At 40.5% G+C, this 27,714-nt stretch overlaps 2 protein-coding genes across 3 annotated transcripts in view; one reads left to right on the top strand and one right to left on the bottom strand.

Annotated features, from left to right (window-relative positions):
* The window catches only part of WDFY4 (WDFY family member 4), a 128,825-nt gene that overhangs the window by 90,315 nt on the left and 10,796 nt on the right, over positions 1 to 27,714 (top strand). For both annotated transcript variants that reach the window (XM_032695324.1, XM_032695325.1), the window contains exons 48-57: positions 10,101 to 10,143; positions 10,966 to 11,085; positions 11,581 to 11,698; positions 12,311 to 12,420; positions 17,603 to 17,756; positions 19,358 to 19,449; positions 23,365 to 23,577; positions 24,105 to 24,252; positions 25,076 to 25,233; positions 26,895 to 27,053. In XM_032695324.1, the coding sequence (XP_032551215.1) occupies positions 10,101 to 10,143; positions 10,966 to 11,085; positions 11,581 to 11,698; positions 12,311 to 12,420; positions 17,603 to 17,756; positions 19,358 to 19,449; positions 23,365 to 23,577; positions 24,105 to 24,252; positions 25,076 to 25,233; positions 26,895 to 27,053 (1,315 nt within the window). The remainder of the gene's footprint in view (positions 1 to 10,100; positions 10,144 to 10,965; positions 11,086 to 11,580; positions 11,699 to 12,310; positions 12,421 to 17,602; positions 17,757 to 19,357; positions 19,450 to 23,364; positions 23,578 to 24,104; positions 24,253 to 25,075; positions 25,234 to 26,894; positions 27,054 to 27,714) is intronic.
* LRRC18 (leucine rich repeat containing 18) lies at positions 239 to 5,224 on the bottom strand. The gene is made up of 2 exons (XM_032695327.1): positions 4,703 to 5,224; positions 239 to 1,149 (listed from the first exon to the last, which is right to left on the bottom strand). The coding sequence occupies exon 2, from the start codon at positions 1,113 to 1,115 to the stop codon at positions 324 to 326; it is 792 nt and encodes a 263-aa protein (XP_032551218.1). The 5' UTR covers positions 1,116 to 1,149; positions 4,703 to 5,224; the 3' UTR covers positions 239 to 323.

Here is a 27,714-nt window from a genome sequence, read left to right as displayed (position 1 = left end):
GTCTGGGGCTTAGTGGTGGGAATAGATTTACTAGAAAAATCCCTTCACTGGACACATGAACAAACAAAAGACCCCCAAAACACCCAAACATGGAGAACATGTTGTAGGAACAGGCCCAGATCGAAACAGTCCTTCCCAGATATACATCTGTTTTAGTTGTTTTGGTTTTCATTTTAGAGACCACAGAGATCAGCTTCTAAAACAGAGCAGAGCTTTAAAGAAGAGCAGGAAAACAGAGGAAGAGGGAGGTCAGCTTTATTTTTTTTCTTTCTTTTTTGGACTGGACTTCATAGCACATGATATGTGGAGTGCCTTGGTATATTTCAAGGATCTGTGCCTCTTACTCTCCATTCTTCTTGATTATCCTTTGCAGAGGAATTGGGTGTAAGGAGTAAAGGGAAACTTAGCTCCTTGGAGGAGCTAGGTGTCATGTCCTCCAGCCTGTGCAGCTCATCCTTCTCACCCTTACACTTCTTCAGGCAGGAAGAGCATAGGTCTTTCTCTTCTACTAAGTGAAGTGTTTCTATGCGTTTGATGGTGTCAATCTCCTCCTCTGGCTTTTCTAACTCTCGTAAAGGGTTTCTTTTTACATTCATTCTCTCAATCTTGGGGAGATTTTTCACGCTCTTTGGTATGGTGGTCAAGACGTTGTCAAAGAGACCTAGATCAACGAGTTCCCTCAGGGCCCCAAGAGTGGTGGGAACAGTCTCAAGACAGTTCAAGCCAAGGTTAAGAGTCTTGAGGTTCTTGAGAAGTTTCAACTCCTCTGGCAGACTTTCCGTGGTCAACTTGTTGTTGCATATATTCAGGAAAGTAAGGTTCTGAAGTGAGCCTATTTCCTGGGGCAGCTCATCAAGCTGATTACTATGCAGGTCCAACCAGAGCAGGTTCTGGAACTTCTCAATGGTGTTTGGAATCTTTCTCAACATGTTTCTGCTCAAATCAAGTTCGTCCACATCACCAGCCAGTTCCAGAATGCATTTGGGGAAGGTGGCAATGCCCATTTTGCTTAAGTCAAGACGACGCCTTCCACTAAAACTTACTCGGATTGAATTTTTGGCCATCTTCAAGGTGATCCTTTTCCCTTGTGGGCCTTTTGCTTTCCCCTTGGCCATGTCTCCACCAAGAGATAGACAGACACACCAGACTCTGTGGATAAAATGTGGAAACTCCCATAAAGCCTTTGAAAGCCATGGTTGTTAATCACACAGTTATAAATTAATGTTACCATTAGATTCTTCAGAAGTCGTCTTTTCTTTTTTTGAGATCAAGACTTTTCAACCCTGAAGCTGCAACTCTGAAAGTTCTTCCTGAAAGTATTTTGAGTAGGTGAAACTCTCATAATATATAATATGCTTTTATTGCAATGTAACACCTATATTGCATTACAGGGTGAAATTACAAGTGGGAAACATTTGCTGTCTTTCATCTCTAAATACTGATTTAAGCCAAGGATGATGTGAAACAAAATGAAATGTGTTATTATCCATCGGCCATTTGAGGACTGAAGCAAAATGTAACGTAGATCTCAATCTAGTCCTTAGGGACTACATTAAAAGAAGCTGTCCAAAATTGTCTCGTTCTATCCGATAAACAGTTGCCTTCTTTACAGGCCTGGCATCTGCTAACAGGTTGGTTAAATGTCCTGTTTAATGGATCTAAGATTTGGGCTCTGGATGCTATTGAAAGATTAAGTGTTTAAAGGAAATTATTATGAGTCTTTTTTTAACCTAGTGCGCTCCCAGATTTGCCAGCACTGTTGGCAATTGATACATCACCTGCAGGGCAGACTGCAACACGGATTGGTGTCAAGTGCTGCTTAATGACATGTTAAACCAGGCCTTGCTAAGTGTCTCCTCTGGGTACTCCAACCTTGTCTTGTCATCTGTGCTGTAGGATAGATGGTCTCCCACTGCAAAGGTGCCCTGCCCTCAGAAAAATGCATGTAGGTGTTCTACTCAGACTTTTGACTCATACTGATGCTCAGCATGTGTTATGTGCTTTGTTGAATTGAGGCCTGTAAGAACAGTCCACTTAGTCTCAGGTTTGGTGAACTCTCTCTAATTGAAGATCATCAAATACAGCTACTAATTATAGTTAGTGACAAAGGAAATAGGCTGATTCCCTGGAAATGGATGACAATGTCCCTCTCAGCCAGAGTTCAGAGAGGAGCATGGGTTACAGCTGGCTAACCTCAGGATGGTCTGGGTGCTCTGGCATTTAATTGTGGAGAGTCAAATTGAAGCTTTGATGAATGATTGTTTGGGACAAAATATGGATTTGTCTACAATACATTTCCCTATTAGAAAGGCTTCATTACAAACCCTTCAGGCTTTTTGGCTACTCATTAATCATGTGCGAATACGTGAAGGGGAAGCTCAGGCTACAGCTAAGGCATTTCATCTCCTTTTCAATTACATGCCACAGCCCAAAATAATGCAAAAGCAGGGGGAATCTCTCCCAGCTACTACCCACCCTCCCAAGAGCTCAGTAATGAGGCAGATGCTTCAGAAAGTACTGGAAGCAGCACAGTGGATTCAGTCTTGCCCTGAGGGTATGCTCCAAAATAAAATCTTTGTTATTTTATATAAAAATATTTAAACACAGTTAAATCTTTCTGTGTGTCACTCCCATGTTTCTGTCTCTCACCAGTACTTACAGGGCGATATTACCATTATATCTGAAGGCCTCTTACTCTTCGCTGTATTTAATCCTGCAGTGCCCAAAGGGCAATATCAGTGCTATTCTTTCCGCAGTGTGGACTGGTAACTGAAGGAAAGTACTCTATGGCGTAAGTAAAGTACTCTTTCCACCTTTGTTGATGTTAGCTTAAATAATTTGCCCAGGAGTGAGTAGGAAGTTCTGGAGATCAAAGTAGCAGGGTTTTCTAATCACAGCTCACTCATTTTAAGGATTTTCTTGTTGTCAATTCTGTGAAGATAAAGTTCAGCTGTGTAGGAGATGCCAGAGCCTGGTGCTGGTACAGGACACCCTGCGTCCTTTCTGGTGCACAGAGGGTGACTACCATGCTTCAGAAAAAGATCTGTAGGGCAGCTTCCTTATGTGTTGGCTCGATGGAAGGAGACTTTCTGCTTCCTGTAATTGGTGTGAACCAGGTGACTTTTAGGTCCAACTTTTTCTTTTTTAGAATTTTGTGTTGGATGAGTTGATCAGAACATTCAGTGCATTTGTATGCCTTTAATAAATTGAATGGGAGTTTCAAGGAAAGATATTTTTTTTTCTAATTTCAAAATTATAATTTCTTTTAAAATGTTTTTCAAAACATCTTTAAAACTCTTGGAAATAAAACATTTCCTTTAGTTCCTAGTAATTTTTTATATTATTTTTAATTTAAAATCCAAGAGGGGAACATTGAGCCAAACCGATTTCCTTTCTTATTTTTAAAAAGAAACAGCGAGGTAAAAAATCAGCCAGTTCTGCCGCTGTTCTGGTAATGCTGGTTCCCAGCGCTGGTGTCCCTCTGCGCTGTGTGTGCCTGGCAGCACTAGAGGGAGCCTGGAGTACAAGGTTGAGTGCTGGAGGCTTGGCAGCAGTTACCCTACAGTTTAACTTGTTGGGTTTGGGTATTTCTCTGTCAATAACCTCTTCCAACCTGTTACAAAGTTTGAACCTGGACCTTTCAGATTTTTAAGACGTTTCTCTTCACCCTGCCTCCTATAGTTGGATTTTTTAAAATCCTACTGCGAACCTCTAAGATGTGCTGATTAGGATGACCTAAGTCCTTCGGAACTGTTATAAAGCCTCACTAAAGAGGATCTTGACAAGAAAACCCTTTCCTCTTCTATCCACGCTTGGCAAAAGCTTTGGTCTGGATTGGGGTTTTGAAAGCTGAGAGCTAAGCCCAGAGCTTTAGGAGCGTTTCATAGGCCCAGAGCTATGAGGCTGACCTAATACAGAAATTAATAGAAAATGTATGTCAAGGGCATCATGTTGTCTGTGGTACTCAGTGTCACTGGGAGCTGCAGGGATGGAACAGACCTTGAGCACCAGCACCAAGACTGTCAATGTCTCTCTGAGGCAAGGAAGGATAGAGGATTACTCCTTATCTGCATTTAAGCACTTGCACAGGGGTCATTCATGACCCACTGTATCTTAGGTCTGTCCTAAGAAGGAGATCTGATCGTACAAGAATGCATATTTCCTCTGACTTTCCCCTTGGAAGTCTGCACAGTGCAGAGCAGGCTTGCCAAGCCTAGCAGAGCTGAACATGCCCTGCACCTCTCTGGGGGTAGGCAAGCAGTGTGGTAACATGCTGATTCACCCATGGAATACTTCTATGAAAATACTTTTATATAAAGCTTAAAACCAGCATTTGTACAGCAAATGATTTTGCATGAAGCCAAGCAGTTACACTTTGGGTGGGTTGTTATTTCCCTGCTTACATATCTGTTATCATTTCTTGTTGTTGGATACGATCTGTTGGGAAAGAGAGATTAATTCACTGACTATCTTAAACGCAGTCTTTTGCTAACAGGCAGGTTTAGACTAAATCCTGCCATGAGCAAATAGTTCAAGAGAGGTTTCCTTCCTTGGTTTTCCTACTTTTATAGATCACTTCCGAGCCACCATACTATCACACACTGCAAGCTTACTTGCAAAACCAAAGCCCACCAAGGATAAACAAAAACATTGTTTCATCTTAACAATTCTGCCAGACTGCCCCCCCTGCATAAGATCTTACCAGCTAGTTGCTAGAAAGGCCTAGAAGGCGAGGTACAGATGTCACAAGCTACTTGTTTTTTCTCAGTTGCGTGGGCTGAGCCTTCATAGTCTGTTACTGTGCAGTTGTCCTCTGTCTGCTCTTCTTTGAGTTATGAATTAGTCTTTAAGTCTGTAAATAAACCCGTGAGCAGGAAACACAGGACAGTTTCCTTTCCACAGTCCTGCGAATTCTGAATTGCACTTTCTTGACAGAAAATGGCAGCTCTTCAAGAAACTTGTGTGTGTGTGGAGGGAATAGGAGTGGCAAAAGGGCTTCCCTCACTGCAGGGTCTTGCTATTCTGTGCTCCTTCCGCAGCCCGTGAAACTTTTGTTACTAAGCAACAGGAGTGTTACGCCCTTGGAGATCATCAGCATAATGGTTGGTTCCAGAATGGAAGTTCGAGCTGGAGGGGGAAGAACTGAATGGCATGCAGTGCCTGGAAATGTTAGATTTCAAATTATGCAGAAAGAAAAAGCATCTGGAGCTCATTAGAAGCTGTTAGTCAGCTTCTAACATTCCTTAACTGTCAGTTTTAGTCTTTTGGCTATTTCATTTTACTTGGCTGTAACACGGTGATAGATACTTGTATGTGTGTGTGTTAAAACTCACAACACTTGTGATACCATCCTTAGCACATGCCAAATTGGATAGATGTGGACAAAGGACAGAAGGCTCATTCAGTGATACAACAGAGAGGATATGAGCTGCAATTTATATTCATTTATCTGTGACCCTTCAACGGTGTGGTTGGTACAATTTCCCTCTGAAGCATGTGAATTTATTAAAATTTTTCTATATGACTGAGGTTACTGAGCTGAAGTTTTTATCAACCAGTTGCAGTAATTTCAAAATAGCATCTGGAAAAAAAGAAGTGGCTGAGTGGTTTATTTATGTATTATTTGCAGGACATGCAACATTGAGGCCTCTCTCTTGCTGATAATTGGTCCGGGATATTATTGGTATAAAGAAGCTGATAACGTTGATGTGCTTGTCTGATTCCAGGGTTGGAGATTGCATTCTGCTTACCTCAACAAATAAACAGAATTTACTGGATGTGTTTCTTCACAGCCCGAAGTGTGCTTGACCACAGCATTTCCACACTGGAAATGTTCTCCCCTTGGTTTAGGCACTGTGAACGCACGTGGTGCAGAGTTCTGTAAATGAGGGAGATTCCTTTCTCCTTCCATAGCCCCTTCAAGGAGCCCTACTTGAATATGACATTTATTTATAAGTTTTGTATTATATCTCAATTATAATACCAATATATATCTCCACCCAGAAAGTGGACTGCTACAGTCAAAGAAAAAGGACACTGTACCTTTATTCTAAAGTGATCTAACCTAACACTTAGGTCGGAGTTTGAGAGAGACTTGATTGTTTCACAGGGAAGACTTTTTGAAGTCTTCTATTCTTTTTTTTAATAGTAGGACTTGGCCCTAAGTTGTGGCTTAACAGAAAGGGAATTTTCCTTACAATGTTTTTGGTAATTGCAAAGATTCCTTAAGAAAAGTGGTTTTAGGAGAGCCTTGGCACTGTTTTCCAAACTTTAAGAGGTCTGGGGGATGGAAGAAAAAAAGAAAATGGAAGCAGCTTTGTGAAGTCTAAGAACCTATTAAGTTTATTGGAATTTTAGTATTAATGTCAGTGGGGGCAAAATCTTATCTTTTGAGATTATCTCATCTGCAATGAATCTCCAAATGGGTTGAGGTCCACCTGTCTCTAGCAAATGGAGAGCACTGGCTATCACAAGAGTGAGATCATAGTCTGATGTTAATGGAAGAGGGATTAATAAATCACTCATGTATAGTATAGCCAAAGGTGGATCATCATTAGTACACATCGTGCTTAGATACTGCCATGTCTGGTGCCCTACAAATGCCTTATAAATTAAGATATAGATAGATATCTAGGTACTTCTCTTGATTTCAGATAATTACACCCCCTCTGAAAGTTTAGTTATTTAAACTTACAAAGCACTTCTCTTGTTTCTTTTGCAAACCAACCTTTGAATATTTATTTATTTATTTATTTACTTTTAAATGCACTTACTGAGGTTGGATAGCTGATGTTAATCTATGCTGAGCTTTTGCTGTGCTGTCTAGAGAGGTGTTGGCTGAAGAAATGCTAATTGATTGTCAAGGAGAAGGCAGAAATAGGCTTGAGCTGCCTGTAATGCAGTTCATGTTCTGAGCTCCTGAGTGAACAAAGCAGAATGCAGAATTCCAGATCTCTGGGGACTTGGAGGGAGCATCCTGCCGGGTCCTCTGAGACTCAGAAGGATGGCTTTTACAGGGGAGTGACTACATTTATCCTTGCTTATTTTCATGGTGTGATGAACTTGTCAACCTCTTTGAGTTATGTAGTGGCTTCCGAAGTCAGCACAGAGGATTATTTTGACCCTTGTAGAGTCCTTATTAGCTCTTTAGGGCTCGTGACAAGCAGAGCAAGTGTTTCACTAGAGGGTCATGGCACCCATAAGTCAACATATGTATATTTGCATAACATACACACAGACTGGCACAGTTTAGTCCTGTGTATAACATTTTGTAATGTTCTCCCCTGCTTTCTAACTCAGCCAAAAATCTAAAATAAACATGGGCAGTTTTAGTGAGTGAGTCTACCCCTGTGGAAAGGGAAGAACTTAACTTGATCTTTCTGCAACAAACACCCTAATCCAACCACATTCCAAATAACCCCAGAAATCCTGATCCTGTTCCATCCTTTCAAGATACTCTCTGTGAGTTCCAAATGTCTCTTGGAGGCCTTACAAAGGCCACTGGGATAAAGCTCTGTGAAATCTACATATAGTGTGAGAGGGCTGAATTTTAAAGGATAAGTGCTCAATAACTGTTTTGTGTTTTGGAATTCCCCCATTCTTGAGCCACGTGTTGCTCAAACTAGGGGTGCAAAACCACCATTACCCTAGTCAATGGAATTTCTTCTGATTTACATTGTGTAAATTAGACCATTATATAATCTACTAATTTTTTTGGACAAAGAGTGAAGATCTTATTTTTCTGTATTGGACTTCTACACCTTTCTGTGTTGCCTGTTTTCCATAAAACTATAGCCTGTCATTGTTAGTTTCATCTGCTTAGGAGAACTGAACAAAGCTTAGCAACTGTAAACCGTTGCTAGAATTTGTCCTGGGTTTCATGTTTGTTCATGCAAAATCCTTCTCTCAGATACACACTTTTCTCTGAAGAGAGTGCCTAAGCAAGGAATAAAATAATGTGTTGAGAAAACCGTAGTGTTTTTTCTTTATATACGCTATCAACTGCTCCAGGATTGAATAGGCGGTAAAATAATGATTCATAAGCATGAGAGGTGGTTTACAAGAATTTACTACTGCAAATCCAATAAAAGTGTAATGATCATAGACTTTTCCAATGTTTTATTTAGATCTTTGAAGGTACTTTAAGCCTTCCTTTGTGGATTTCTAATGTGTCCAATACAGAGCACAAGAGTGTGAAATAGCAGCTAGTTATTCCTGTAGCAGTTTTAAAATCTATGGCTGAACTTATTTCCTTACAATTCATGAATTTAATAGTCCTGACTCTGAGCTGGCACCTTAGAATTTGTTTAAACTATTACACTCAAAGGAAAAAGCCTCTCTTGCCACCAGTATCATGTCATGTCAGTAATCCTGTTTACTTTGGAAGATCAAAAGTATCTTTAATCCATGTACTGGTTTGGGCTGGAGTAGAGGTAATTTTCTTCATAATAGAAGAAAATTGCATTTGAATTTGTGCTGGAAACAGTGTTAATAATTCAGGGATGTTTTAGTTATTGCTGAGCAGCGCTTACACAGAGTCAAGGCCTGTTCTATTCCTCATACTGTCCCACCAGTGAGGAGGTTTGGGACACACAAGAAGTTGAGAGGGAACACAACCAGGACAGCTGATCCCAAATGGCCAAAGGGATATTCCATACCATGCTACATCATACTCAGCATATAAAGCTGAGGGAAGAAGAAGGAGGCAGAGACATTCCAAGTGATTTGGAGTGATGATGTTTGTCTTTGTAAGTCATTGTTATATGTGATGGGGCCCTGCTTCCCTGGAGATGGCTCAATGCCTGCTGACGGGAAGTACTGAATTAATTCCTCATTTTGCTTTGCTTGCATGCACAGCTTTTGCTTTATCTGTTAAACTACCTTAACCCATAAGTTTTCTCACTTTTATGATTTCCCCTGTTCCTATGTGGGGAGAGTAAGTGGCTGTGTGGGACTTATTTGCCAGCTGGGGTTAAACCACGATGATCGAGAAGCTGTCACTTGTCTCAGTTTGGTCTCTGGGAACTGACGAGCAAATCCACGGCCTTCAGATACTGACACCTTCTGATTCAGTGCAGTTGGAATGTGACTTTTGTTTCCTCAGAACCTTTGACTCTTCCTTACTTTCAAGTGAATTCCCTGTTTAGAATCTGCCTTCAGTTGATCTGGGGTTTTTTATTTAGAGTTTTCATAAAAAGTTGCATTTTGAGAACAAAAAGGTGGAAAATACATATTTTGTCTTATTACTGTAAAAAATATTAAAATGACAATCCAATTTTTAAGAACTACATTAGTTTCAAAGTGCTTTGTGAAACAAGAATGTCTTTTGATATGAAGACTGAGGGACTTCTGTTTTCAAGCCTGTATTTTCTGAACACTTCAGAAAAGCATGAACTTTTGAAACTAACGCTTCAGAATAGAAGCAGACAGCCTTAATGGTACCTGTCATTAGCACTCTAGCTCTACAGTGGCATGAGACTGGCAGGACAGACTGATTAGCCCTGTGGCTTAACTCAGAGCAGCTGAGGAGGTTGCTGTTCCCAGCTGTCCATCTACCTCTGCTGCAGGAGAATCTTCTCTGCCTGTGACTCATCTTCTGAATTCTTGTAACTTACCATGTGGCATCACATGGCACTTTGCAGCAGTATCGTAAGGCAAACAGAATCTATCCTTAGCCCCACAATCCTAATTTCTTCTTTTTTTTTTTTTTTAATTAAATATCATGCTGTAAGTGGCACTTCATTCAGAAGCCAACTGGCAAGTAGCTTAGATACAGTCAGCATGTCAAAGGTAGAGTGACATGTGTCAAAGGTACAGTGATAAGTTCATCAGCCACCTAAAGCTGATCCCTGCTCATCAGGCAGAGCCTTCCTTCCAAATGAAAGCAGTAATGGAAATTTGTATTGTGCTAACCTGATCAATGACACTCTGATTTTGGAATCATTTGGTCAATGATGAAACCTCAACATTCTTCTAGTGTTGGTGTTCTCCCATTTTTGTAGGATGAGAGCAGGGGGCACAGGGAGCACAGATGTTAATGTGTTGACTTTCTCTTACTGTTCTGAAGCAGGCTGTTTCAGTCAAATATTTGTTCCATACAGGAAACACTCAGGAGGGGAAAAGACAATGCTCCAGAAGTGGCAGGTAAGCTAAATCTTGGCTGCATATGATTAAGCAAAGAATTTCAGCACCTCTCTGTGTGTCTGCACACAAATGTGTGTGTGTGTGTGTGTGTGTGTATGTATGTATGTACCTCAAGGCCTAAGCTGTTCACTCACTGCTGGAGGTGAGGTTGTTGGCAAGAGGAGCACAGTATTTACATCTGGTTATTGCAGAGATTTTGGTCCTCCTGCTGTGAAACATACGGTGCTACTCTCTGGCAGATTAAGTGTGATTTTATGCACATTTTGAAACGGAGACCAAAGAGAGCCACCTAGTTGGATGTCTGTTCACAGACCATCTGTACATCTAAATCAATGCACCTCTCATTCTCCCAGATGTTTGCTGAGCTGGGAGATGTGTTTACTTTCCTGTAGCCCTGATCTTGGTGACCCAAGACACATGAAGAAATCCATACCTTCTTGTTTATATGTAAGACTTTGTGCAGCCTTTTCTGTACAGGCAGTTGTCCAGGGTTTTCCAATATCCAGACTGCATGCATTTGGCTCACTTTTAAATTGGGGAAAAAGTGCTCTGTTATGCAAATAGAGCATAAAAGCACTGTGTGATTATAGACAAATGCAAATGGCCTGTCTGAAGAAGAGACACAATGAGATAGGTTCTCTTGAATGGGTTGCTGTGTAAGAGATATTGTGCTGATCTGAATGGCAAAGCATGATTTATTACACTATTTATGACTCTTGTCCTGGTGGACCTGGGAACCACAGGGCTCTGAGGGTGATTTTGATGCACGGTTTTCACAGGTAGAGTCTGAAGATTTTAATGCTTGTTTCCTTTCCCTGGCAGAAGAGGGAGATTAGCAACTTTGATTACCTCATGTACCTGAACACATTGGCTGGCCGCAGCTACAATGATTACATGCAGTATCCTGTGTTTCCATGGGTCCTCGCTGACTATCACTCTGAGGTCAGTGCTTGCCACAGTATTCTGTACTTTCTATGATAGCAACTGCACAAAGGTTTGTTTAAAGATTCCATTGAAGAAGAGGGGTCTAGACCAAGGGATTAAAATTTGAGACAGTTAATTTGAACTGTACTGATTGAACTGTATAGATTAGCCTTACCTTCAGCATGCTGAGTTTGACATTCTGTCTCACAAAGGTGGATGAACATTTGTTAAATACATACCTAGTTAAGAGCAGGCTGCATCAGCTCAGCAGATGGGCGTGAACACGTTTGTGTGACCCCCAAGAAGGAGGTTCAGACAGAAAAGCCTTGAGAGTAGTTTGGAACCTGCCAGGTACTTTTTTTGTGAAGTTCTGGAGGTGGATAAACCTATGACCTTCTTGTATGGGTGAAACTTCCAACACAGCGTGGCGGCTGTCCAGTGTCATTGAGACAGTCATGATTTCTAAGACTCAGGGATCTAAAAATCTACATATCTTCTGGTTTTGCTTTTCAGACTCTAAACCTTACTAATCCTCATACATTTCGGGACCTATCAAAGCCCATGGGAGCTCAGACTGTGGAGAGGAAACACAAGTTCATCCAGCGCTTCAATGAGGTGGAAAAGAGTGAGGGTGAGTGTTTTAGGAGACTAACAGACAGCAGAGGCTTGAGTTCCCCTCAGGACACCCAAAAACTTTGAAGAACTGTGGCTCAGGGAAACATCATGCCAAGGAGAGCCTCTCACACTGATGTATACAAACTGGTTGAGAATACAAAGAGAAATGACTCCTGCAAGTACTGCCTTATGTACCTTGTACTGCTGCATTCTGTTCTCTTCCCTTGGGCAGGAAGAGATGCTACAGCAAAAAGCCACATTCCCTGGAAAAGACTGTGTTGTTAGCTAAGCTGCATGCATTAGTCTTGTTTGTTATCTAAGCTGCACGTTAGAAGACTGCTGCATGCAGCTTAACTAAGAGCTACTTTAAGAAAAGGAAACAGAATGGTGAGGCTATTGACCTCTGGAGAGCAAGAACTTTTGTGGTACTATTGGGGAAAGGAATGGTGTTGAATGTTAAAGGTGTTATTTTCCAGAAAATGAAATGTGGGAGGCTTTTGCTGATAGACCTTTGAACGCACCTGTTCAAAAGACCTCTTCCCTATTTAGTTGTGCTGTGGTAATTGGATGCTATGGGCTTGAAATGGTGGTATTTTGCACTGGAATCTGATTTTTGTGCAATTTCCAGGAGACCTATCAGTCCAGTGCCATTACTGTACTCACTATTCATCAGCAATTATAGTGGCATCTTACCTGGTCCGAATGGAGCCATTTACCCAGACCTTCTGTTCTCTGCAGGTAAGGGGGCAAGATAACTTCCCTCCCACAGCTTGTTATGAACCATGTAACACATTACAGTGAAGTGGAATTAATTCTTTTGGCATTTTCTGCACTCTCTATGTGGACTCTGAGCTTACTGAAAGCTCTATGCCATGTGTGTTGAATTCAGTGAAAACACCTTAGTGGGAGCATGACTTATGTGAGGGAGAAGGATTATTTAGTCTTGTGAGAGCTGAGGCATGTAAACACCTAGACAATATTTTATTACCTGTCTGAATATAAGCTTCTGACTTTAGAGCAGGTCAGACTCTGATGGTAGGTAGTCTAAGCCCAAGTGCCCATAAAGTAATGTGGCTACAGGCAAGTACTTGGAGCACTGTGGTGGCATAAAATGCATTTCTGGGACAGATGAGGACAGACAGGTTCTGGTGAGTGAGAAATTATAGGGATCAAGGGATCAACTTACTGAGGAAGAACTGGGGTTAGACTACATCCAGTGCACCAGAAGGAATATTTTGCACTGTTTTGCAGTGCCAAGCTGGTTCTCACCATGGAATTGAATTGCATGGAAATTGAATATTGTGCTTACCTTTCCCATCTGCTCAGCATACAGGGGTACCAAATTTCCTGATTGCCCCTTTCAGCAGGCAGTTGATGATACACAAGCAAATTCACCTGGGCCGTAGCAGAGAGTTGTTACCCTCATTTCTGTAGTATGTGTTGTGTTATAGCAGGGTCTACCAGGAGGACAGATCCTCAAAAGTTTATTTTTTTTAAGGAGTGCCTTATTGAAATCTACCTATCCTTGTGGAGCAATATGAGGGAGATAGCTAAGCCATAACAATTCACACTCAGAGACTGCTGTATCAATAGTGAGGGATGGCTGTGTCTCCTGCAGCTTTCCAAGTGCTTTGCTATTATGCTGGTCTTTTTTTTTCCTCGTCTTTTTTTAATCTTGTCTTTTTTTTTTTAAATGAACTAATACAAATAAAGTGCTGTGCTAATTAAGTAATAAGCCCTATGATATCGGCTGTTACCAGCAGTAGCTGATGGGTTAGTGAACCACCTGAGGCAATGGTTACCATCACACTCTGTGAGCCATATGTTAGCTGCAGTCATGAATGACTGTGGAGCAGTTATTTCTTGTTGTAAACAACAAAGGCTGCTGTATCTCACTGGCACACTTTTCATGCATAACGAGTTCGCAGTCTGAGGAAATGCTTTGTGGCTGTGTTTATGTGTGATTAGCAGGTAACCAACAATTTTGTGAGGATAGTTATCTTCAAAGGCTGCTGAGATCTGAAGTATTCAAAATTTTGTCTGGATCCACTGAAAGTGTTAAACTTTTTCAGTTCTTATTCTTTTGCTTTTATGTTGCCACATGTTCAGCTGAACTCATTGCTGTTGTTTCCCCCAGGTGACTGGTCCTATAGTGGCTTAGGAATTTCTAACTGTGAGATGCAGTAAAGCAAACAGCAGACCCAAGAACTGTATGAGCAAGTCAGTTGCAAGAAGAGCACACCCAAACTTAAGACCTTGGAAGGGTGCTGTATTTGGGAGCTGTGAAAACTTCTCAGCATCTTAAAAATCTATGTTTATAACTGCAAACGGACAGTCTGCATACATGACAAGGAAATGCAATAATTTGGGTGCATCCCTTGTGAAAAATCGGTGTTGGCATAACATCTTGTTTCTCAAGTCAAACAGTTGATTTGCACCTGACCACAGAAGAAGGCAGTGAGGAAGCATTGCCTTTAGTAAGGGGATTGTACAGGAGAAACCTTATTACTTCACTTTTTAAGTGTATTGAGATCTGACTCTGGAGAAAAATTTGTAGGTGTTTTGCATATTGTATTGTAATGGATGAAAAACTGGCTCATCAAACAGCTGTTGGATGGTACCTTCCAGTTCACCTTGGTCAAGTACCTCCTGGAATTCCTTTCAGGAATTGGTCTTAGCACCACAGAAGAGCAGTAAAGGTTTCTGTGTTTAGTGTCTTTGTTAGAAAAGCATTCTAGGACCCCATACCCTCAATAGTGAGACTTGCTTTTGATCAGCTCAGCTTTTTATCCCCTTTTATTCTTATCCCATTGTTGCATTTCAGGTATCAGACTGACCTTTCCTGAGCTTTACCTCCCAAAGTACTTACAGAAAATAGGGTTCTTACTCTTCATTGTGTCACTGACTCTTGAACAGTCATTTAAGCACTATCTACAGGTAATAACTTCTCAGCATCTCTGGGCATGTGGAAAAGTCTTTGCATCTTCATAAGCACTTCTTAGAAACAGTTTGAGGTCTTAGGGTTTAAAGCACCATCAAGGTGATGCTTAGTTTTATGAATGTGTGAAATTCTACCATCTCCCTAGGGATAACTGTGCCTAGTTGCTTTGTATATACCATGCTGGTCTCTAGTTTTAAAAAGCATATTTTTCCAGTATTTCTGATGACAGTAAGGCCTCTACTGAAAGGAAATAAAACAGAGACATACTGTGTCTAGCTGTAGAAAAGTCATAAGAGTTTGTTGTCTTGCAATCTAAAAGCATAAAGCAATTCTTGATTCTCTTTTTCCCTTTCAGTGCAGTTTTTGCATTCATAGAGAGAGAAAACTCATTAATTCTGATATAAATATATGCAAATAAATTTATTAATATAGGAAATGGGAAAATCAGTTATTGCTTCCTTTATAAATAATACAGGCTTAAGTTTTAAAGATATTACTTTTCCCTAAAATGAATTAGACAGCCAGGGAAAAAATCACATTTTTTCGTGGTGGTAATATCTTTAACCAGATTTGTCGCGCTAACAGCATTTCCTATGTATATATTATTTTTATTTAATACAGGTAATCTTTTTATTACAAATCATATTGTTTCTCAGGAGATTACGACCAGCTCTCATAAAAGCTGCAAAAAAAGATGAAAAAGCATCAATCACCACCAGACACAGCACACTGTGTGCAGATTAAATATACAAAGCCCTTTAATATGCTTCAATGAGATACTTGTTAGCTGTTGATTTATTTATAGTCCTCTTTCTACTCTGTTTTAATTTCAATTTGAATTTGACTCCAAGGGTCCCTGCCTAATAATGATCAAGAACAAGATGACCTTGTGCATCAGATTAACTCCAGATAGGCTTGCTCATGTGATTAGTCACTTCTTCACTTCGTCCCTTGAGTGGATGTGGGAAGGCTTCACAATTGTCAGTGGTATAAGGAAGAAGGACAAGAAGCTACTACAGAGCTATGCTGTCATTTAGAGATGAGGCTGGACCAGAAGGCTGGTCAGAATTCACCTCAGGGAAACAGGGACAGGGTCTTTCCATCTGGACTATGTGCAGGGTTTTGGTGTGAGTCTATCTCAAAAGACAAGCAAGGAATGTGGCTTCACCGCTTGGGATTTATTGACTTCTGCCTTTTGATAGCTTACTATGAGGGTATTTTCTCCCTAAAAAAAGATATTGCAAAAGTTACTTCTTGACTTGCAGTTCCCAGACTAAGCAGAGTTTGTAGATCCAAAGGAGTTGCAGCCTAAGTGTGCAGGTACTCAGAGGAACCAGAAGGGCAGTGGTTCTTACCGTCAGAACTGCTGGTCAGGGTTCAGCTGGTCCATGGGAATGGGATGCCATCCTCACAGCATGGGGGTGCTTAAGTGTTGTTTTCCTATTTAATAGATTGTAAGTCAAAACTTCAGCTGACTGTTATTGTGCAGAAGTACAACATCCTTCTCAACTGGCACGTGCAACAGTCTACAGGCAAAGAGAAAACTAAACAAAAGTTTTCCCAAGAGGTCAGCCATAGACAGAACCTGTCTGCATCTCACAGTCATTAACAGATTGACTCTTGCACCATGTCTATGTTTTAGTGTCTTCATTATGCAATCCTACTGGCTTATTCTTTTTGCCTAGTGAAGCAGCTTTGAGGATTGAATGGCTGAGGATAAGCAATTATTCAAAAATTTTCACTGTACTGCAGAACTGTTTAAAGATACTTGTTCTATCTCTGACAATCTCTCCTGAGCCCCGGCAGTGGGATGTAGTGTTATGTCCTATGACATGTAATCCAAATTAGTTGACCCCAGTGAGAAGTATCTATGTTGTCCTGGGAGCACTGCTGCCAGCACCTGAGCTAGATATTGAGAAGAAATTTTGTTCTGTTACTTTAATACAGTTAAAAGTCAGCTTTTCTTGTAAAACAGTTTGGTGTTTCTGACAAACTCAGATGATTCCAAAAACTGATTTCTATTTTTTTTTTCCATTACTGTAGAAATTTTATGTTCAAGTAAATCTTTTCATGCTGAATGTAGAGACCCATATGTAAAAGTGAACCTGGATTTTCACAAATGTATACAGTATCTGAAATCCTATTAGGAAATCCTGTAGGAAATATGGTTCCATTGTAAGGCATGTTCCCTTCCTTCAGTAAGTGAAGGATTATTTTTTAATCCTTTCCTCTTGAGGCCTTAGTTCAGAATGATGTCCTGGGCTACTAAGGCTGCTTTTGTCTGGTGTTTGACTCTCATTAATCTAAACATGTTCAAATGCTCTCAAGAGGTGAGGTAGTTTGTTTCTCCGTCCTTACATACCAATTCAGTGTGGTTCCCAAGCATTCTTCTTTTCTTCCCCTCTTTATGCTGTCTGTCCTTCTCATAATGTATGACCTGTCCCTGCAGGCTCCTGCCCACTGGGCCTTTCCTGTTTGGCTGGATCTAATGAATGTTACTTCAGTGGTAACCTTCTCCCTTCTCCAAGTTTTTTTTCATAGGAGAATTGCACATAAGATTTTTCATAACTGTTTGAGTCACAACTGAAGTGAAAACACTGAAGTTGTGTCCACTGCTTGCAAATCACTTTGGGATGGAAGGAAGTAACTGCTTTCAGAAGCATTAATACTGGGTATGCTGACATTCTCAAGCTGCCTATGATTGTTTCTTCTTGCCTCTGTGTTATTGCAGGCTGTGCTAAGACTCCAGGCTTATGGTCTTCTCAACATACATACCTACAAATCAGGACTAATATAAGTCCTGATAATAGGACTATATATAATCCCTAATATAAGATCATAGTATACATGTCTGGGACAGATCTTGAGACATTCCCTTATCAAACATGTGATAAAGTGATCATTGCAGAATTAGCTAAGATGCTTTTTATTTAACAGAATATTCACATGGAAGTCTTTTTGTCTGTCTACATTTCACAGGGTGGGAGTTTTGATGTTGCAGACAGGATGTTTCACAGTGTCAAGAACACGTGGGAATCAGCATCAAGGGACAACATGAGTGATGTCAGGGAACTCATCCCTGAATTCTTTTACTTGCCAGAGTTCCTAACCAATGCAAATCACTTTGAACTTGGTAAGTTCTAAAAAAGACTTAAGTGTTCCTCCCAGCATCCTGCCAGAAGAAAAGATCCAAATCATGTGTTGAGAGTTGGTCTCTGGACTATGCAGACTTTTGAGACTTTCTAGTGATAAGAGATCAATTTTTCTTAAAATAAGGCTACAGGAACACAAGCTGCTGGTATTTGAATGATGTTAGAAGAATCAAGTTTCCAGATCAGAAAGGAGCTAGTACTTCCTATTAGTTACTGGGCAAGGGAATTACACATTTTGTCAGACAAAAGTGGATTTTGATATAACCAATCTAGTTTTCTGCTTTTGAAAACTTGGCCTCATCATCACATCTCTGTGGCTATGAAAAATGTATTAATTTGACTTTTAGAGGTGGGTCAATTATTAAATGGTGTTGGTGAAAGGTGGGGTTTTTTTGATCTCATGTGAGACCACAAGGTGATTAAAGTTTCCAAATGTCTTCACCATCATCTTGAAAGGTTCTGCACAAATCACATGAACTTGATATATTTTCCTTGTCCTCAAGCAGCATCACAATCCCCTCTGAATGTACATTTTCTCTAGACCTTTCTGCATCAGTCATGAAGGGCCAGAGAGAATCCAAAAAAACCCAGTATTCAGAAATAGGCATGGCAGTTCTGATTCACTTCACTTTACAGGACATTCACACCATTTGCAATGCAAAGCTGTTTTTTTTAGTAGGCACAGGTTGGTTAACAATTTAGGCAGAGGAAAAATACTTTAAGAATCATCCTAAATTGGTAACAGCAAAGGCAATGTAACCCGTGGTATTGAGATCTAGCTGTAATTGTATTTAAGATATCAGTGAAATGAGATACACTTTAGAAAAAGAGCAGAATAGGAAAAAAAATATGTTATAAAACTGTTAAAAGATAAGAAAGAATTGGGGTAGTTTCATCCTGAGAGGAGGCCAAGAAACAAAGCCTGGCTGAAATCATCAAGATCCAGAGACTGACCTGAGTGGAATTTAATGCAGGGTCATGAAGGACACCAGAATCTTACCAGTAGAGGGCAAATATACAGAAGATTTTACAATAGGCAAAGCTAAGAGCCAGAATCTGTTCACTGCTACACTGAAGGAAACTTGTGGTCCCAGACCTGAACCTCAATTTAGATTTGAATTCATCTACTTGTGCAACACCATGCTCTGATTTAAGAACATATGCTCACTTTCTGAAAAGAATCAGGTTGCAAAGGACTTGAGAACAAAATCCCTCTTAGTGGCTGATTTAGTAGGAATATTTGACAGTTAGACTCACAGGATTATGTATAAAAAGAAAGTTGTGCAAGCATGTTTGTCTTGTCTGCATTTGCATTCTGTGCTAAAATGTTTTGTGCTGATGACATGCATATTTTTACTGTATTAGTGACAATTATTAGAACATTTTCTCAGTGCTTTATTACTGGATGAGAATTCCCAGAACACTGGGTCGTCAGTATTCTATGGCACTAAATTTGGTGAACCTGAAACTGCATGTAGGAAAATCACCTCAATTTCCTTTGACTTCGGTGTATTAGAAAAGCTGTTCCTATTTGCAATGTGTCTTATTCTTGTTTTTGATTCTCCCTTTGTAATTCCTGCAGGCTGCATGCAGGATGGAACAGTGCTTGGAGATGTGCAGCTTCCTCCTTGGGCAGGTGGGGACCCCCATAAATTTATTCTACTGCACAGGCAGGTGAGTGAATATAAAGATTTTTGACAAAACACTGGGTTTCACTGAAAATGAAACTCTGAAGGCCAGAGTCACAAACAAAAATGTTGGATCCAAATGCATCCTGGTTTTGTGGAGTTTGTGTCAGTTCTGCACTTTGCTTGTCTACTTGTCTCCCTAACACTTCACCTTGAATCAAGACCAACTTTCCAGACCAGATGAGGGTTATATCTAGGTTTGTGGTATGAACATATCTCAGCCCATAAGTGTAAGAGAACATAGTATAATGTGCAGGCATTTATGTGCATATAGTTCCATGTTGTTGCTAACAAACTCTGTGTTTATTTAAACTATTTATCTCTATCTCTGAGTCATGCCAGAACTAAAATTATAATTTTTTGGGGGGGTGGGGGGGGGGGCGGAGGGGAAGAGGGATAGAAACTTAGTGTAGTTTTCTGCCTTTAATGGAGTCAGCCTTGGCTATTTGAAAGCAAATAGCTTTAAGGTCCTGAGACTTACTGCAGTTAGTTCTATCTGTTCACAGAAAGTCTTAACTTCTGTGTGATGTCATCTGCTACACAGAAGTGAATGCAAATGCAAATCTGTATGAAGATTATTGTATTGAACTCAGACTGCAGCATAATATCTTGGTGCTGGTCTCTATAGTGCCCCTGCATTATCCCATCTGATTTCCTCTGGCAATCTACATGTGTGAGTGCATACAGATTGTTGCTGTGTACCACATATATGATGATTATATGTGTTAGCATTGGTGGAACTAAACAAACAGCCCATGATTTTCAAGGCATTGCATCATCCTGGTTTGTCATATGTAGCTTCAATTTTTGCCTCAGTGGGTTCCTCTTACCAATGCTATGCGGGTCCTGCCCTTGGGATTTTGAATTTCTCAAAAATCACTTTGTAGGTGACTGTATCCAAACTGGTAGATACAAATGTCTTCTCTGTTTTGGTGTCTCAAGCCTTTACTCAGTTGACCTCTTGAGTGCTGGTTTAAATCCTGTCTCTGACATCCTTACTGCCTTAACTTTTTGCTCCTCTTTTGAACAAAATCAGGGTCATACTCTTATTTTGTAAATATTCTTTTCTCCACTGTTCCCTTAATCGTTAACAGCAACCACAATGTTTTCATATAATCATAAATTGGTTTGGGTTGGGAGGGACATTAAAAACCATGTAGTTCCAACCCCTCTGCCGTGGGCAGGGACACCTTTCACTCTCTGGTTCCTTTCACTGCTCTATCTCATTCTGGCTCTGTGACCTTCCAAGGTGCTCAGTCTCTGTTCTCCAGACCTACCAGATGTGCTGCAGACAAAAATCCATAAAAGCCTGAAAGATGCTGCAATTTTACACTAATATTTTTTAAAACATAGGGAGAAATGCTGTTTCTTCTATTGTGACTTGTTTGAAGAGTAAAGTACTGAGCTGTGCTCCTTACTGCTTGTGTAGTGGTGAGCACTGCAAAGGCTCTTGGATACAATGGAGAAATCTGCTTTTGCCTTGTACTTTGGAGTAACGGTGCAGTTTGGAAATGAATCTATAGTCATCCCTCCATAGCATGTCACTGTAGAGTGATCTCAGATTGTGTGAACTAGATTTGTTTTGGATGAAACAAAACAAAAGCTGCACTCCAGTTGTGCACTCCAGATGCTGATGGCATTCAGCCTGTGGGAGCAGACTAGGTTTAGTTGGAAGTAAAGCCCCCACAGTGCATGTAATGTGGATACTGGGCCCTCTCTACCATTTGTCTACAGAACTGCTTCCACTGAGCTGCACTATTTAATAACATTGGCACAGCTGATGAACAGATTAATTCAAATCTCAGATAGGAGCAGCTTAGCAAATGAATGATCACATTTGTGTTCTTAATAATTTGCCAGACCTGATCAAACTTCACACATACTCAGTGCAATATCCTCTCTTCCACCATAGCTGGTATCAGGTATTACACAGGAGAATGCAAAAAATCTTGCTGTGGGGAATTGATTTGCCTGCCTGGGAAAGTTTGTCTAACCCTTAAGTGAAGAGTCGGAGATCTTGAATTCTGGAACATGAGGGTTTCTGTCTCCTCTGAAATCAGCTATAAGGCTGAAGGTAGTACTTACTGGTACCATGCCATTTTTAGGAGGCTTCACAATGAGTTTGGTGCATTAAAGGGATCCGGGTTCACACTGTTCTAAGGTTCGGCTATTGCTTTAAAGAATATGAGAGTAAAGAATTGTTCTTGACATAAAACTCTGAGTAGCTTCCTGTTTCATGTTTAATAAGTTAGGAATCTAGTCTACTAAATAAATATATTTGCTTCCTCCCTAGACCACAAGTTCTCCCTCCCTGGCTGGGCTTGTCATAGTGCTCAGTGAAATACTGAGAGGCTGCACAGTTGCAGCTCTGTTGGTTGCTTTGTTTTGCTTTGGCAGTGATGCCAGAAAAAATTTACAGTTTGTAATTCATGGAGTAACTGCTTTTATTAATAAGGATGAGTTCCGAGTCTGTTCATAAGTGTTTTCCCGTTGTTTGCAGGGGACAGATTGTACGCTGTGCTTGTTCTCTGAGCTGCCCTGTGATCATTATAGCTGTGGGCAGGGTCATTTACACCAGCTGCACTGGGCTAACTGTCTGCTCTGTGAAATGAGCCATTGTTCTGGATCCCATTAGCTTGTTTATTTCTGCTGTGCTTTGGGTGGGATGGTCTGCTTGGGAGACTTTTCACTGAGCATCAGGGAGTATTACGCAGTCAAATGATTTGGAGATAGGAAAGTACTTTTAATAATGCTTAACACTGCTGCTTGAGTCATTGGCCAAGACTATTTGGGAATGCACAAAAATTTCGTGAGGCAGGTGATGGCAGGAGCAGTAGCTTTTAGTGAAGCCTCATGGGTAAGACTCTCTAACCTGGTGGTGGGCAAAAGTTCAAGTTGAACTTGTGTCCACTGCTTATGAACTTGCTGTCTGGGTCTTCCAAGCACAGGTTTTCCTCCATGATTACACTGAGCTTTCTAGGGAGCCCACATTTCGGTGGTCCCATTAATCCACGTGCCAGTCAGTATGGTGGCAAACCTGATCAAAGTCAAACATTTTTTGGGGGGGAAAACGTTTAAACCCTGAATTTTTCCAGGATGGGGAATTACAGTGCTGTGATTCTCTGCTTAAGCCCTGGAAGGGTAGTAAAATGTTTGCTGGTCAAATCCAGGCAGTCTTGAAACTTCTGTCATACAGCTGCCTTGAGGGACCCCAACTCTGCTGCTGCAGCTATCGCATAACCCCTTCTCTGTCTTGGCTTGCAGCACCCTTTGCCATTTCACTACAAGCTGTACATTCTCTTTGCTGGTTCATGGCACGCAGCCTTTCCTGTTGTTTCCTTCGAACTCAAAGCCCCTCTTCTAATCATCTCCCTTTCTAATCTATTTTTATATGTATTTTCTCAAACAAAAATCTCTGCTACTTAGTGTGACTCACAGCTGAGGTGTATTTCTACAAATAGAAATTCACCTGTGGTTTGTCTGTAAGGTGGTGGTACAAAAAGCTAACAAATGCTTTGCTTATTTAAACCATCTCATGCCAGTAACACTATTGGTGAAGACATGACAGCACAGACTTCAATGTGTGCTGAAAGCTGGAGGATGTGCCAAGATCTGTGGAATGCTTTCACTTTGCTATGTGAACCTACCTGTGTTGTCTCTGAGGATATTGCTTCTAGTGTCTGCTAAATCGAACATGCTGCACTCTGTCCCTTCATTTCCTGTGGGGATCCACTTTGATCTCTTTTGGTCTTTTATGAGGATGTGCTGAGAATGGTGGTACCAGAGGAACTGAAAGTGTGAAGATTCTGTTGCAGAAAAGTCTCCAGCAAGGACTGGAAAACAGTAATGCATTTGTAATGGATACAGTCTAGTGAATTAAGTAATTTTCTTTTGGTTTCAGGCACTGGAAAGTGACTATGTCAGTGCACACCTTCATCACTGGATAGATCTTATTTTTGGCCACAAGCAGAATGGCTCAGCTGCAGTGGAGGCAGTTAACACCTATCATCCTTACTTTTATGGAGACAAGATGGACCTCAACAACATTAAAGATCCTCTGATTAAAAGCACTATCCTGGGATTTATCAGCAACTTTGGACAGATACCAAAGCAGGTACCACTTTACCATGAGACGAAAGAGCATAATTTATTTTGATCTTACAGTATTTGACAAGAAAGCAATGATAGTAACTGAAATCAGAAACATATTCTGATTTAAATCTGCTGAAAGATGGGCTATAGACTTTTCCAGGTTGTGTACTACACCAGTATGTACCCGCACTTTCTAACCATGCTGTTCCTGTTGTATGCCATAGAGATGCAGCATCAGCCCTGGGTTCTGCTCCTTCACTACAGTTACACGAGAGACCACTAGTCTGGGAGTGGGTATAGTCAAATAAAACCCAGCTCAAAGTCTCATCTATTGTTTTCTTTCTCATCCGGAATTGCTGAGATTAGCTTTCTGCCTCTGTGAGGAAGGGATGTAGTTTGATTAAAATGTAATAAGGATAAGATTTTATTTTAATTAAGAGATTTATGTATGGTAGTTCTGGAGTCCATGATTAAGGATTTAAATTACTGTTTCTCCTGCGTGATCTTGCAAATAGAGATTTTTTTTTCAATGCCATTCCTTTGTTCTAGCTCTTCACAAAACCACATCCATCCAGGAATGCCCAAGGGAAAAGCTCATCAGGAAGAGAGACTATACTGTTCCTTCACTCAAGTGGAATTCTTCCTCCTTTTATGAGCAGCCTGCAAAATCTGAAGCTCTCTCCAGTTACTCTAAAAGGTGCTGCAGGGGTTGTGTTCCATTTTCTGACCTAATAAATACATAATTTTTGGAAAGGATGAATCTGGATTTTCAAGAGCACAAAAGTAGTCACACAGCTTTGTATGAGTTGGTTCAATCAAGATGCCTGCTGCCAATTGTTTTTTGTGTATGTGTGTATTAGCAATAGACATTGAAAACACTCAAACATCTGTTGTAGAGTTCAGCACAGATTTTTTTTTTATAAGACACCAGAATAATTTCTGGCTTCTACAATCTGAATATTTTAAATTGAAACCTAAAGTTCATTGTTTTCCATTTGCATTCCCTCTTTTTATATTCAACAGCAAAGTAAGTACTGTCTGTCTTTCCCCACCTCTCAACCTTCAAATCTTTTCTTTTTCTTGGTCTGCTACTTTTCTTACTATGAAGAAGCCTGGAACATTTGTGTGTCTATTTTTTCATCTCACAGCAGTGGTTTTTGTATCACACATCTTTGTGTGGACATTAGGCTCCCGTAGCTGTATTACAGAGGCTGTTGGTGACAATGCCTGTCATCCTCTGTAGTGCATGGCATAAGGCAGTCTGCCAGTGAAAAAGAACTTTATGACACTGCTGTTAAAGCAGTGAAACATGTCCCTCCCTCTGCATGGATTTATGTGGTCCATTGGAGAGGAGCATTTCCACTGTTCTGTCTGGAATCTCAGTTTTAGAGTGGATTTCTGTCTGTGGGCCTGACCCAGATGTAGGACTTGCCAGCCTCACCACACAAGCTGTGCAAGGAGGAAAGTTAGCATAAGTACCTTAAAACCAACGGAATTAAATATTTTCTCTGTCTTGTCAGACTATCCCAAGGGAGCTATTGGGCATATTGTTCATACAGAGAAAGGCATTCTGGCTGTTGAAAAAAATAAAATTTTGATTCCTCCTCTTTGGAGCAAAACATTCTGCTGGGGATTTGAGGACTTCACCTGCTGCTTTGGCAACTATGGATCTGAGAAGGTAAATAAGAAAAAGTCTAAGAATTCCAAAAATGAATGATATGTTGTGGTCTTTGACTGATTTGGGCACCCATTTCAGAGGTGGCTGGGAAGTTGATTTCAGAGGATGCTTACAAGACTTTCTCATAGTTGAGTTTCTTGAGGAATCCCAAGTTGGATATCCCAAGATAATACAAAGTCATTCTACACTGTGCAAAAATGTGACATTTTCCTCTAAATTATCTCAAGTTTTCCATCCAGTGATTGTGTTGTCCATCAAAATGAAGGAGAAACCCCATTTCATAGGTTGTAAGGACAACAGAAAGTCTCCTGGTCTCTGATTAGAAATTTCGTTGTGCAGAAATTTCTTCTGGAGTTAAGACAACCATCTGTCAATTCCCATCTGGCTCCCAAGCATAGTCCAGTGCATTAATTGAAAATAGTAGTGTCTTTTGTTGTAGAAAGTTAATACTCTTACTTCTTTTCTGGTAAAAATAAATGGTCTGTATCATCACACTGCTTGTGTGTTTCTTCCTCTACCACAAACACACTGATTTTTGGATGTGTTTGGGACAATATTATGATATGCAAAGACTTCTGAGTTAGCTTGGATACCAGAATAGCATAACATGTAATTCAGCAAGATACTGACTTGGGTATTATTTGTGCAAGTGGCAAGGTTATGTTTTTACAGACCTACTCATAGTCAAAGGAAATGAAAAAGCCATGAGATGTATTTTACTTTTTGCTCCCTGTATACAATTATTGAGAGTTCTCACCATTGATTTCAATTAAAATCAGTGCTTAGCAATTCATAGTGTTGCTGCAGGCACAAATGATTTGGTTTGTCTCTTCAAAAGTCAGAGTGACACTGAGCGTAGTGAGTGTGACTACACAGACACTGTGAGTAGTGGTTGGGAGTCCAGCTTGAGTTTTCTCTGAGTCAACAGTGCCTCTGAACATGAGTCTATAAGAGATATTTGTCCTTGTTGTAAGTAGGTAAAGGTCTGTTCTCTCTGTGATAGGGTTTTTGTAGCTGTGCCATCCAGCTCCACCAGAATCATTAGCACCATAGTATTGTCCCAATTGTGTGGAAGAGAGCTAATGCAGAATGTGAGCAGGAGGATGTTTGTGATGTAATTGTAGCAATATGTAATAGACCTGACGTTGCTTTAGCCTGGTTTGGGTGCTGCTGATGGAGCTGTTGGCACAGAATGAAATTTAGTGCTTTGTCTTTTAGCTTTTCAATCCAAGTAAGAGGAGGGTTGCAGAGCCTGGCACTAACTGTTAGCAGTGGCTGTCACAGCCTGAGCTTACTTTTAAATTTACATTGAATGTTTGCATTCTGTTACTATGTGGTGGCAGAATGAGCTTTCCTGAAGTTATGTAGGAAGTGTGGCCCAAGAAGAATTGGGACTCAGGTCTTCTAAGACATAAGATAGTGACCTTTGTTCAGCCTTCCTGTTTGGCCCCTGGAAGATTGCACAGCCACGTGCAGCCACAGCCTGTGCATGTCCATATGGTCACAGCTGTGCTTACACAGAGACTGGTTAAGATGATCTTTTTTTCCCTAGATTTGAAGAAATGGAGACTCAGTTTTGAAAACTGAATCTACAGTTTGCTATTAATAAATGTATTGTATCACTAGATAAGAATTTGACTTAAAGATGTTTTCTTGTACAGAATATGACTACATTTGAGTGCATGGCAGACTGGGGAAAGTGCCTCTGTGCTGTGTGTCCTTCAGCGACTACCATAATCACATCTGGAACAAGCTCAGTTGTGTGTGTCTGGGAACTTTCCTTGGTCAAAGACAAAGTGAAGTGTCTAAACCTGAGACAGGTACGTGCTGTGGCTCTTCTGCTATGGAAACTTAATGAAATCCAGAAGATTAGGTTTTATGTCTCAGATGTCTGGCAAAAGAAACGCCTTTGGGTGAATCAAGAAAGCAGAAAAAACTCAATAATCAGCAGTATCATGTGACAGCTTGTTATCAGGTCGAGAGCTGATAATACGCCTTATACCAACAGCTTATAGTTATGAATGGCACTTGGTAGTTTTTTTTGCTTTTGGCAGCATTGCCAAAGTTTATCATGATAAAAGAAACAGTGAAAATAAGGCACATGTTCTCATCTCTTGAAGTGCAGGCAGCCCTTGGGTTATTTTCAAAAACAAGTATCACCTGGAGGTGCTTAGAATTTGTTTTGGACTGCTACAGCAATGGACAGAATCTCCAAAACATCCTGCGGACTTAGCTGATGGAGATGAAGGCTCAGCCAGGCAAAGTTCTTGATTCTTGTTTTCCTCAACCTGAATTCAGAATACAAAAGATTTGTCTGTCACTCCATAAAGTAGGGGGGCAACCTATAAGATTGATATGGTTTTTGTGTTCTCATTATCCAAAGCCCTTTAGTTGTTGATTGGAGATCATCTATAGTCATCAACCAGCTGTATATATGCTATTTCATTTCAAAAAAGTGGATTCTAATGCAAAATTCAGCTA

Source organism: Chiroxiphia lanceolata, chromosome 8, assembly GCF_009829145.1.
Source record: "Chiroxiphia lanceolata isolate bChiLan1 chromosome 8, bChiLan1.pri, whole genome shotgun sequence".
NCBI lineage: Eukaryota > Metazoa > Chordata > Aves > Passeriformes > Pipridae > Chiroxiphia > Chiroxiphia lanceolata.
The sequence above is the reverse complement of the archived record's forward strand: the minus strand, read 5'-3'. Positions and strand labels throughout refer to the sequence as shown.

Bases quoted from the DNA above. Each gene is read 5' to 3' on its own strand.
- LRRC18 (XM_032695327.1), bottom strand. From the start codon at position 1,115: ATGGCCAAGGGGAAAGCAAAAGGCCCACAAGGGAAAAGGATCACCTTG.